Below are 13,311 nucleotides of genomic sequence, written 5' to 3'. Positions count from 1 at the left end.
TGGGTATTCTGATTCCACTCAGTCTAACTTATGTAGGGATTGTCCATCACTGAGTCAGTGCTTTGAAGGGGAAATTTTTTTTTTATTCATTCTATGACAGAAAGTCAGAGAAGCCATGTATTTTTGGTCTCAGCAGTTAGTAGCAACAATGTACTTTCCTTTGGGAGTCCACTAATAAGGATTTGACTGAGCTCTGTGTTCTCCCCTCCTCTCTTCCTGTAGCTGGTGATGCTGTGGTGGGGCCAGTCACACCAGCCCAAGGTCATGGAGCGCCAAGACTCACAGTAGCACTGATAAGGAGTCCCCTGACTCCTGTGTCTACTATTATTCCCACAGGTAAGGTACCTCCTCTCTGTCTCTGTGTTGGAAGTTTACCCTTTTTAGGGCCTTGTTTCCCAGTCTTACAGAGGAAACATGAAATTATTTTAGAGATCAATCCTCAAGAACTCTTCTGAACCTCTGATTCTTTTCTATGTACAGCCTGGAGAAGAGGAGTTTTAGAGGTAGGAGTGAGGTTCTCACTGCTAAGGTCTTTAAATAATAAATCTTAGGCATGAAGTTGGAAAGAACCTTAAGAAGTATCAGGTATTGTGTATAGCCTCTCATTTTACAGATATGGAGACTGAGGCCTAGAGAAGTAAAGTAATTAGCTCAGGGTAATTGGATATGACTGGAAGGGATGCTCAATGGCCATCTAGCTGTACCCATCCTCTTATATAGGGGAAAACTGAGGCCCAGATAGGTTAAGTGGCATGCTCCAGGACACAAAAGTAGAAAGAATCAGAGGTGAGATTTGAATCTAGGATGTCTTCTTCCAGAGTCATTGTTCTTTCCACTCTATTATGTAGTACTTCAAGGTCAAGAAGAGAGTTCAGGCCTAGCACCTCCCACTGAATGGCTAAGGCTCTTTCCACTTCAGGGAAGGTTCCTTCTATGAACTCTCCAAGGGTAGAGAATCTGTTTTTAAATTTTTATATTTATATCCTCAGTATTTAGGACAGGGCTGAAAACACAATAATCACTTAATCAATGGTGATTGATTGATTGCTTTGATCTAATGGGTACATTGGTGAAATCTAGTTTATTAGAAAAAATTGTCTTCAAAACTTATCTCTTAGACCTACCAAGTGTTTTGTTTTCCTATGGAAAAGAGAAGGGGAAGGGATTAAGCATAATGTAGCACCTACTATATGACAGGCATCATGACTAAGCATTTTTTAGAAATATTTCATTTAAATCATATAACAAACCTAAGAGTTTGGTGTTATAGTTAGCCCCATTTTTCAGATGAGGAAAACAGTGGCAAGCAATGACTGACTGATTGACCTTCCCAGGATCATACGGCTAATAAGGTCTTAGATTAGACTTGAACTGGGGTCTTCCTGACTCCAGACTCAGCACTCTCTCCACTTTGTCATTTAGTTACTTCTATGGTCCAAGCCACAGAGGTCCTAGTGTCAATTGACAGGAATGGAGACAGACCCAAAGGCTCTGCTCTAGAGCAATGAACTTTGGGTATGGTGAATGATGCAGATATGGGCAAGTCACTTCTCACATCTCTGTGAGCCTTGACTTCCTCATCTGCAAAAGAGGATAATAGTTGTAGGAACTTCCCTTTCTCATAAGTTTCCATGACCTTCTTCCTTACCTTTGCATAATAATTCACTTGGACCTTTGATGATGAATCACACTTGGGCCCACTCTTTTAGTGCCAAATCCCAGGGATTTACCTCTAAGTCTTATCCTTTCTGAGGCATTGTTTTCCATCCAGGGATGCTTCATGGTCCCTAGATTATGGATTGGTTCCTACACATTAGCTCTGTGATTCCTTTGACATGGTATGCTATGTCCTCTGAGTTTTTCCAAGAACTCCTGTAGCCAGGAGATCCTGGAATTATTCAGTGGTCAGAACTGGAAAACTGGACCTTTCTGATGTCATTGTCTCCACATAGCTCCTGGAAGCCCATCAACTTGGTGGAGGAGGTCAAGTTTGGAGCTGTAGGTGTGGTTAGAGATGAGGATGAGGAGACAAATACCTCTAGATGATCTTATGTGAGGAATGGGGGCAGACCATCAAGCCATTTTCTGGACAAGAAACTTCAAGGAAGGGAAATGTGTCCCATGTACCATAACATCCCATGAGCATCCTTTTATTCATCTGTGACTGCTTTTCCTCTTTGAATTAACTTATTGGTAGTAAGCCAATCTGAACAAGGCGTGTTCAGGTATCTATTTCCAATAGAAAATCACCTATGCTATTAGAGAAGCTGTATGTCATTCAGCATTGCTAAGAAATCAGGTCATGTAGCTTAATAGCCTCTGATTGTTGCTTTTTGTCTTTTAAAACTTTGACTTTAATAAAATACTAATTTAAGTCAAAGATATTATATTTTCCCAATTACATCTAGTAACAATTTTCAATATACAATTTCTGAAATTATAATTTCAAAATTGTCTCTCCCCTTCCCTTCTGTTGTCCTGCCTCTTGGAGGAGATGTAAGTAATTTGAAATAGATTATACATGTATTATCATATAAAACATATGTCTGTATTGTTCATTATACTAAAAGAACATTCATATAAAACCAGAACCGTAAAATAAAACTGTTCATAAACAAATGTGAAAATGAGTATTCTTTGATTTGCAACTGAATCCCATATTGCTTTCTGTAGAGGTGGAAAATAATCCTTATCCAAAGTCCTTCAAACCTGTCCCAGATTGCTGTCTTTCTGAGAGTAGCTTAGTCTTTCACAGTTGATCACCTTAGAATATTTCTGTTACTGTGTACAATATTCTCCTTGTTCTGCTGATTTCACTCTGCATCAGTTCATAAAGATCTTCCATTATTTTTCTGAAATTATGCTATATATCATTTCTTATAGCATAATAATACGCCATTACCACCATATACCCATTTAGCCACTTCACAATTGAAAGATATTTCCTCAATTTCCAATTCTTTACCACCATACAAAGAGCAACTATAAATATCTTTTTTTGTACAAATTTTTTTTGTACTTTTTATTATCTTGTTTAGATACAGACCCAGTAGTGGTATTATGGGATTAAGGACTATGCACCAATTTTATAGCTCTTAGGGCCTCCTTCCAAATTGCTCTCCAGAATGGTTGACTCACTTCAGAAACCCCAACAACAATGCATTAGTGTCCTAATTTTGCCATATACTCTCCAAAATTTATCACTGTCTTTTAATGTCACCTGGACCAATTTGATAGGTGTGACGTGGTACCTTGGGATTGTTTTAACTTGCATTTCTGAAATCTAAAGTAATTTAGAACATTTTCCCAGATGATTAGTGATCGCTTTGATTTCTACACCTGAAAATTGCTTTTTCACATCCTTTGACCATTTGCCAAATTGGGGAATTACTTGTTTTCTTATAAATTTGAGAAATGAGACCTTTATCACAGAAATGTGTTATAAAAAATTTCCCCCAGTTTGTAGTTCCCCTTTAATCTTGGTTCCATTAGTTTTGTTTGTACAAAAGCTTTTAAAAATTCAATTGAAAATTATTTATTTTATATCCGATTATGCTCTCTGTTTATTGTTTAGTCATAAATTCTACCCTTTTCCTTTGGAGAGCTTGAAGGTAAACTATTTGATTTCCCTAATTTAGTTATGGTATCACTCATATCTAAATTATATACCCATTTTGACTATATCTTGATATAGGGTGTGAGATACTAGTCAATACCTAGTTCTTGCCATAAACTTTAATTTTTAAAAAATTATCTTTTTTACTTATAGGTAGAAAAAAATTTCAATTTTCAAATTTATTTTATTTAAACAATGTTTCCCATGTTTAGATATTTCATTTTCTTTCCTCCTCTCTTCCTTCCCCATCCCAGATCCAATAAGCACTTCCACTAGGTTATATAGATGTTATCATTGATAAACACTTCCATATTATTCATTTTTGCAATAGAGTAATAGAATAAAACCCCAAACCACAATCACATATCCATATAAACAAATAATTAGTCATTTGTTTTTCTTCTGTGTTTCTATTGCCACACTTCTTTCTCTTGATGCAGAGGGCATTGGGATTGTCTTGTATTAGCAAAATCCATTACATTGGATTGTTCCATAATGTTTCACTTTCTGTGTATAATGTTCTCTTGGTTCTGCTCATTTCACTCTTCATAAGTTCCTGGAGGTTCTTCCAGTTGATATAGAAATCCTCCAGTTCATCATTCCTTACAGCATAAGTAGTATTCTATCACAATAATATACCACAGTTTGTTCAGCCATTCCCCAATTGAAGGATGACCCCCTACATTTTCCAACTTTTGTCACAAAGAACACAACAATGAATACTTTTGCACAAACATTTTTAATTTTTATCTCTTTAGGGTACCAACCCAGTAGTGGTATTTCTATATCACAGGGTATGCATTTTTTTAAAGCTTTTTGGGCATAGTTTCAAATTACCTTCCAGAATGGTTGGATCAATTCACAACTCCATCAGCAGTGCATTACCATCCCAATCTTGCCACACCCCCTCCAACACTTATTATTTTCCTTTACTGTCATATTGGCCAGCCTGTTCAGTGCAATGTGTTACTTCAGTGTTGTTTTGTGCATTTCTTTAATTGTGAGGGTTTTAGAACACTTTTAATATACTTATTGATAGTTTTGATTTATTTATCTGAAATCTGTCTATTCATATCTCTTGACCATTTGTCAATTGAAGAATGGCTTGACTTTTTGTATAATTGATTTAGCTCCTCATAAATTTTCTAAATCATTTGATTTTTCAATAAGAAGCTTCATGTTTTCCTGTTTCTTTTTTTTTATTCCTTTGATTCTGCTTTATTTTTTCTTGATTTCTCATGAAATCATTCATTTCTAGTTTCTGAATTCTAACTTTATGGCCTGATTTTCCTTCAGCAACTTTTGGGTCTCCTTTTTAAATATTTTCTTGCATTGCTTTCATTTCTCTTTACCACATTTCCTTTGCTTTTTAAAGTTTTTGGGAAGTCTTTTTTGAGCTCTTCCAGAATGTGCTCAATCCATTGTTTTCCTTTGGATGTTACGTATGTTTGCTTTACTTTCACTGTCCCCTTCTGTGTCTGTACCTTGCTCTTTGTCTCTATAAAAACTCTTTAGAGTTGGGTGCTTTTTTGCTGATTTTCTCATTTTCCCTATCTATAAATAGGCTCTATTTTTTGGGAAGTTGAGGTGCCCTCTTAAACTTCAGTCCTTCCTTCATGATATTCTCAGTTTATTTTCTGGGTTTTGGACAATTTCATTTCTTGGAGGATGGTGTGATAGCTCATGTGCTGAAAGCTCTGAGAGCCCCCTCCACCCTGCTGATCCAATTGACCCTTGAGATGATGATAGGTTGCCTTAGGCTTAGGTGTAAGCTTTTGCAGTCTGATCAAATTCTAGCCCTAGGTTTAGTCTCAAGTGTTTGGTCTCATTTTGTACTTGATCCAATCAGGCACACCCTTGATTGCCCTGTCATGGAGCATTTCCCTGAGTTTTAGGCAAAAAGATCAGCCACCTCAAAACTGTGAACTATGCCCTAAACTGAAGCCTATACTTGTACTCCTGGCTTCATTCTGGGTCAACACAATTTTGAGCCCATTTCAGCCCATATTTCCCTGGGATGAGACTCCAGACTAATTAGGTTTGAAATTTCAAGGGCATGAGTTGGCTAGGACCACTGTTTGCCCCACGCAGGATATCAGGGTCTGAATGTTGGCTTGATCTTAGGTTCTGAACCTGGGACAACAGATGTGAGGTGGAGATGTGTAGCTTGCCTCTGAATTGCTCTTCACTCCTTGCTATAATCTTGCCAAATGAGGTATCCCCTCACCCCAGTGTCCCAGATATTCTCTGCCTACCTTTGAGGTTTTGCTTTTCTTGGAAGTTTTTTGGTCCTGTCTCCTTATTGGTTCTTTGGCTCCTGTATTCATTTTGTGGTGATATTTTGATATCAGTTGGAGATGATTCTCATGTTGGATTGGAGCTTCTCTGTTCTACTCTGCTTTATTGGACCCACCCATATAGAAACAATTTTTGACAATTGTTTTCTGATATTTTAGCATTCAGACTTTCTTTCTCTTTCCTTTTCCCCACCTCCAGGAGGCACTAAATAGTCTCATAGAGGTTCTACAACTGTTTTCATGTAATACGTATTTCCATATTGCTCATGCTATGACAGAAGAAACTTGTGAGATAAAGAATAAAAAACACTTGAAGGAAATGAAGATGGCATTATTTGCTCTGCAACCAGACTCCAGTAATTTCTTTTTTGTTGTGCATAGCATTTTTCATCAAGGGCTCCAAATGCCTTTTAGAAAATGTGGCCCTAGAATGTTTTCTCCAAACTCTTTATTCACAGTTTGTCAGTCCTTGTTTTTTTTTTGTTTTCCATTTCAAATGATTAGCTTCTGACTGTATTAGACACTGATCTGGGAAAGAGGATTAGGGTGGGGTACTTAGGTAGCATGGTAGCTAAATAGTTAAGATCAATAAAATGTGGTCCAGCACCAATTTAATCTCAGTAGCTGGGTGGAAGGTGGATGGGAAATGGTGGTGAGTGTGGAAGCTGGTAGATCAGTTAGGTTGTAACAAGAGTCCAAGCAACAGTAGGTTTTGGTTGTTGGATTAGAGTGGTAGCCACATAAAGTGGGGAGAAGGGGACAGATGAGAGAGATGATATGAGTATAGAATCACTGAGTCAAGGCAAGCAATTGACAGAGAGGGGTGAGAGAAAGGGAAGAGTCAAGGACAGTAGTTAAAGTTTGGGTCCAGGACATGGAAGGGATAGTGGTGTTTACTTTGTTAAGGTGTGTGCCCAGAGATCAGATGTGTGGATTTTTTCATCCTTCCCTTATAGCAAGTAGGAGACCAAGACTGGAAACTTTTACTATGAATTTCACCATAAACAACACTCTGTACACAGAAGATATGGAACAGCCATACTCAGAGAAATTCAGCTCTACAGAGAGAATCCTCCATCACCTAGTGAGTCTCTCCCTCTATCTAGTCAGATGTTGCCTTTCTCAGCCCTTAGGGATGGGGATCCTGTTCTGTTCTATGCATTTATTTACTCACCCCTTTCCCTCTTCTGTCTTCCAGCTCAGAGGCTTGTTCAAGAACAGTAGCCTGGCTTCTAGCTATACTAGGTGAGTGCTGACCTCACTGAGGTGAGAGCCCCTGGAAAGACTGGACCCCAAAGGTCCAGAGTCCCTGCTTATCTCCACTGGGGCTGGCTTGGTTCTGCCCTTTTTTGCTTCCTCACCTCCTAAGCTGGATTCCCAAGGAATTGATCCATGCATGTTACTACATATCTTGGAAGGGAAGAGGAAAGGAATGAGCATTTACCATGTATCAGGAATTGTGCTAAGCACTTTACAAACATGATCTCATTTGATCCTGACAACCCTGTGGAACAGATCATACCCTTTTATCAACATGCTCATTTGACAGTTGAAGAAAATGAGTCAAACAGAACTTAAGGGGTTGGTCCAGGGTCACAAAGTTGTAAATGTCTAAGACCAGATTTGAACCTGGGTGTTTTTGACTCCAGGCTTGGTGCTCTATCCACTACACTATCAGATCCTTGAGGAGCATTAGATGCCCCTGCTTGACCTTAAGCTGGAGATGATTATTGGAAGAGAACCGAGAGCCCAACAAGGCCAACCCCTCCCCCACTTTCTTTTATAGATGAAAGATACAATAGAGCTGGACAGAAACTCAAGTTCAACTTCTTCATCTTAAGGGAAACAAAACTGAAGGCCCAAAGATATGACAGAAACAAGAATTAAAGCCCTGATTGTAGAAATTCAAATTCATTTCCTCTTCTGGTATTTTTGGTAAACATTCTTATAAAGTGGAGTAAGGTCTTGACTTGGAGTCAGGGGAGTTTGGGTTGAAATCCCACCCTAATAGTAGCTATTAATTCTATTGGGCAGGCCATTTACTTCTCTGAGCTTATTTCCTCATCTATAAAAATAGACACTTTGATTCCTTACTTCATTAGGTGACCGGGTAAGTCCCAAATCAATTAATAAGGCATTCATGCAAGGCATCCCCAAAGTCTTAGTGTGATTTGAAGGTATTAAAGCTTTTGGGAGATCATATAAAATGCTTTAAAGTCTGCAAAGCATGCACATATGATCTCATTTCTTCCTAAATAACCACCCTGTGAGGCAGATTCTAATTTTATCCCTGTTTTAAAGACTAGAGATTAAATATTTGTGGAACCATCACTAATGAATCTAGTGAGATGGATTTAAACACCAACCTCTTGATTCCAATTCCAACTCTGCCCACTAAACCATACAAGAAGAACCTCAGTATTCCAGATTCCAGCATACCATCTACTGTGCCATTTCCTTTATTATCTTTAAAGTATTATAAAACACTGCCTAATTCTCTCCACTTCCCCAACACCTACTTGGTCTTTTCCCAGACATGAAGAATCTCTTTTCCTCTTACTCTGTTCCAAAACAATGTTGGAACATTACAATACTGACTCTCCCAAGGAAACAGCATTAGTACATAGAACATACAGTTATGGAAAGAAAAGAGTTTACTGGAAGCACTGATAACTCATTCTTGGGGTAACTAACTCGATCTTGTCTAAAAGCATCCTTCCCAGGAGTTTTCAGGCTCCCTATCAATGTCTTCCCCTAGGCCTGTGAAGGATGGGGAAGCCACTGGAGTGGATGTTGTGTGTGCCCATTATAAAGACCCCAGCAGGCCTGTCCTGTACCACGTGAAGGTTTACTTGGAGCTGAGCAACCAGACCTATGGCATCATCAGGCTCGGCCCCTACACCCTGAACAGCGACAGCCTCTTCCTCATTGGTGAGCAGCCTCATTTTAGACATGCATTTCTATTTCCCTGACTCCTTCCCTTCTCAAGAAATGGTCAATTGGCCAAATTTACACTTTCTGTGATGTAGAAATTCACAACCTGGGTTCCAGGGACTCATTTAAACAATTACCTTCTGTCTTGGATTTCATTTTAAAGCAGAAGAGCAGTAAGTGCTAGGCAACTGGGGTTATGTGATTTGCCTAAAGTCACACCACTGGGAAGTATCAAACCAGGTTTGAACCTAAGACCTCTCATCTCCAGTCTTGGCTTTCTATCCATTGCACCTCATCCCTGCCAGTCCATGAAGTTATTTAAAAACAATTAGATAATCTTAAGATAGAATGGGTTTCCTTTGTATCATTTTTGTTTTATATATTTGGAATGTGATTCTGAGAAAGGATCCATAGTCTTTGCCAGACTTCCCAAGGAGTATGTGACACAAAATAGGGTAAAGACCATCACCCCTCTACAGAGCCAATTTGATTTCTGTAGTTTCTACTCTTCCTGTCAGTTTTAATGACTTGAAATGTAGGATAAGACTAAACTAAAATAGAGAGACCATGAAGTGAGACCTGGTGCTGAGTCTAGGCACCGTCTACTCCTAGTGATGCCCCAGTGCTCCCCCAAACTCCTCATCAATTGCTTCTCCTATTTCTTTCTCTGTCTCTGTCTGTCTGTCTGTCTGTCTGTCTGTCTGTCTGTCTGTCTCTTTTCTCCACAGGTTATAATGATAAACATTCTGGGACCATAAGCAGTAAGTATTCATTTTTTTATTTCTCCCTAAATAGAAGGAAAACAATCACCCATTTCACCTTGGACTTTGGGAAGGAGGGAAAAAGCACAAGGGAATGAAATTAGTCAGGGAAGAAACTTTCTCTCTTCCTTCTATATTCATGGCTCAGGACTGAGTACAAAATTCAGGCTAACAAGCAAAAGAGATTTATTTCTACAGTACCTCAGAGAACCTAGCAGTTTTCCCTACCCTTCAATTTCCTTCATGATGGATGACTTTAATTCATGATGATTTTATTCTCAGTTACTTCAGTAACCACATTTTCTCCAATCACCTCTCTTGTTCCATCATCATTCTCCAAACCAACAGTAGGAACCATCTGGATCTCTACTTCTATTCCTCAAATATTTCATTTCCATTAGATAAGAGCACTGGATAGGTAGAGAGAGGAAAGGGAGGGGTAGTAGTCTACTGACTGGCAGAGCAGGAAGGCCAGGCAGGCTGCTGCTGAGAGTGAATTCTTGGGCTAGAGTATCTAAAAACCACCTATGGGTATTCCCTTTTCCACCATTGCATGGGGTAATTGCTTTTTCTTGCATATTTCTACAAAGCCAGAATACAGATACATCATCCTCCTTGTTTTCCCTAAATTTGACATTCTATCTTCTAAGTTGGTGTCTTTGCATGGCATTTCCAAAATTCCTGAAAAACATTCCCACTTCCCCTCCTCCTCTGCCTTGTAGAATCCTCAGCTTCCTTCAAGACCCAGTTCATGTGGCACCTCTTACAGTGAGCTTTCCCTGGTCCTTCTTAGATGTTAGAATAACCATGTATATATTTTTCCTCTTAGGTGCTCTGTCTTCTCATAGAATGTAAGATCCTTGAGGGCAAGACCTCATTTTCATTTCTTTTATTTTTTTTGTATGTTGAGGGCCCAGTACACTGTCTAGCACAGAACCAAAAGCTACTAAATATTTGTCAATTGAAATTAGAATTTTTCAAGTTCTTCAAAGTCTGTCAGAAGGACTGTATCCCATGTTAGCCCAGCCTGGACAAATGGCAGATTTAATAATTACCTTAGTGTTCATTTGCTGTTTCTTGATTATAAGTGTCCTGGAAACTCAAGCGTACATTCCCAGTCATGACTCCTGTACCCCAAATGTTCTGTTGGGAGACCCATGAAATTAGCAGATTGATCCAGGGCTGCTCTTGAAGTACCCAGTTATGATTCCAAAGATTAATGTGAGATTTGAAATGGTTGAGGTCTTAAACTATAGTGATTAAAATAGTGGAAGATATAAATTGTGATAGATATAAGAGAGGGTGAGTAAATTTGACCACAGAAATATGTTTCACTACAGTGTCTTCGGTTTAAAACCAAATATAAGGTGGTCGCCACGGAAATATTCCCAATTATTCAAATACCCAAGTCAATTGGGTTTTATAGAGATTTTAATTAACAATAGAATGAGTAATCAAAGAAAGAGAGAGAGAGTAAGAAAGGAATAAGTATGAAGAGCCTCAAGCCAATATGGCCTAGACCTGAGTCTTAAAAGAGAAATGAGTCAGTTTTTTATAACTCACCATAAGATCTGTCTAAGTAAGGAATTCTAATGACACCAGGCCAGCGTCCTTCCTCAAAGAGTCTTCCAGCCAGAGATTGTTTCAAAGGGCCTCTCCCAAGAGCCTCCAGAGCTCCTACCGCAGAGGGACAGAGCCCCTCAGAGGAGCTCCTCAAGGAGCTCTCCTTCAGAATGAGAGTCAGAAATCGAGGTCCTCAGAATGAGTCTTCTCAAAATGAGCTCCCTCAGAATCAGATCCAGCTCTTCTCTGAGCTCTTATTTTTACGGGCAAAATCTCCTATGCCACCTCCCCTAAGTCCTTACATCTACCAATCACTGTAGATGTTTCTAAAGGACCGCCCATTTTGAATTCACAGCTGAGTAGTTTTAATCTCTTTAGTAAGTCAGGAAAAAAATGCTGCTGTGTCGACAAATTTCATTAGAAAAAACCTCTGAATAAGTTATCACCCTTTTAGGTTTAAGTAGTTTACAAGTTGCCCCACCTTTATAGGTACTTAGTATCCCATTGTATCAATTCTAAAACAGTCATGACTCAAAGAACTTCCTGTCCCTTCCATAAGCATGGATCAAAGTAGTTTTCATTGTTCTCAAGGAGCTCTCTGTCCTAAAGCAGTCCTAAGTAGGGTGGAGTAGGGATATTCCCAAAGCAAGGAGCCCTCACATTCAAGTAGAATTCTCACTATCTTCTAGGGAATTTTTTAAAGTAGAAGATTCCCCAATGGGGGAAACCCCTAACATTCATAAGTCTGAGAAATTTTGAGGTTTACATTAAATGATAACCAACAACATAACACACAGAAGGCAGTTTTATTAACAAAACTGCAGCTTGGGGCTCAACACTAAAAATGGCTGGCCCCGAGTCTGGGACTTGCAGGCTTATTATACACTTTTGTGGTAGGGAGAGTGCAGAGGAATTCCTGGGCTAGGGGGAGTGAACAGGAACTCCTGGGGCTGGGGTCCTTATCAGTTCCTAGCACATTCCAGGGTATAGTCACTGGTTCTTCAGTAACTTGACTACAGGGGCTCTAGGGGGTCAGGGAAGGGGAATACAGGTTTTGGTGACTTGCCTGAAGGGAGTCTAGGGGCCAGGGTGTCAGGGAAGGGCATAGGAGCTGGTTCTTCACTCTGACCTTGGTTTCATCAATCAAAAAATAAATCAACAAACATTAATTAAGTACCTACTATATGCCAGACATGGTGTGAACTGTGTCTTGCAAGCATTTCTGGAATTATTTCTAACATTAATGGTGGTAATAGATGTCCTTATTTTACCCCTAATTTCATTGGACAGACCTTTAAAGTTTCTCCTCTCTCTCTATATTGTTGGTTCTTGGTCTTAGCTAAATACTCTTTACCATATCAAGGAAACATCTATTCCTCCTTAGGATATTACATGTTTGTTAAATATATGCCATTTTCTGTGAAAGTGTTTAGTGCATATATTGTTATAAGATTTTTATTTTTGTTGTTAATCTGTGGTATTATTTTTATAGTTTTATAGTTTTCTTGAACCAACCTCCCATTCCTAGACTTAATATATTCCAGTATCAGTGGAAACTCTTTTTTTAAATTTTTTATTTTTTTAAAACCCTCACCTTCTGCCTTGGAGTCAATACTGTGTTGACTCCAAGGCAGAAGAGTGGTAAGGGCTAGGCAATGGGGGTCAAGTGACTTGCCTAGGGTCACACAGCTGGGAAGTGTCTGAGGCCAGATTTGAATGTAGGACCTCCTATCTCTAGGTCTGTCTCTGAATTCACTGAGCCACCCAGCTGCCCCCTGGAAACTCTTTGAAACATTTGAATGTATGTTGTTTTCTTTTGGTAATGTTTCACTCAATAATGTTGCATTTGTATTCATTAGGGATAGGGTAGTCTTAAATTTTCTTTTCATTCCTTTGTCTTTCCCTGGTGTAGGTATGAAGACTATGTAATAGCAATAATTTTAATAGGATTACTTATTTTTGATATTGCTCATGTAATATTGGCATTGTTTTTTCTTTGAGTATCTGATAGAATTTGCATTTAAATTAATCTCTGGAATCAATTCCAAATTGTTGAGAAAACAGCAAGAATGACTTCACAGAGGAGATGGCATTAAAACAGAGATTTTCAAAAATGGGTTGAACATAATCATTTCATAGT

At 38.8% G+C, this 13,311-nt stretch overlaps 1 protein-coding gene across 1 annotated transcript in view; it reads left to right on the top strand.

The window, feature by feature from the left end:
• LOC130458063 (mucin-16-like) overlaps positions 1-13,311 on the top strand; it is an 82,551-nt gene that overhangs the window by 55,960 nt on the left and 13,280 nt on the right. The window contains exons 8-12 of the mRNA XM_056820972.1: positions 223-336; positions 6,870-6,997; positions 7,112-7,158; positions 8,672-8,844; positions 9,576-9,608. Of these exons, the coding sequence (XP_056676950.1) occupies positions 223-336; positions 6,870-6,997; positions 7,112-7,158; positions 8,672-8,844; positions 9,576-9,608 (495 nt within the window). The remainder of the gene's footprint in view (positions 1-222; positions 337-6,869; positions 6,998-7,111; positions 7,159-8,671; positions 8,845-9,575; positions 9,609-13,311) is intronic.

Source organism: Monodelphis domestica, chromosome 3, assembly GCF_027887165.1.
Source record: "Monodelphis domestica isolate mMonDom1 chromosome 3, mMonDom1.pri, whole genome shotgun sequence".
In the NCBI taxonomy this organism is placed as follows: domain Eukaryota; kingdom Metazoa; phylum Chordata; class Mammalia; order Didelphimorphia; family Didelphidae; genus Monodelphis; species Monodelphis domestica.
The sequence above is the reverse complement of the archived record's forward strand: the minus strand, read 5'-3'. Positions and strand labels throughout refer to the sequence as shown.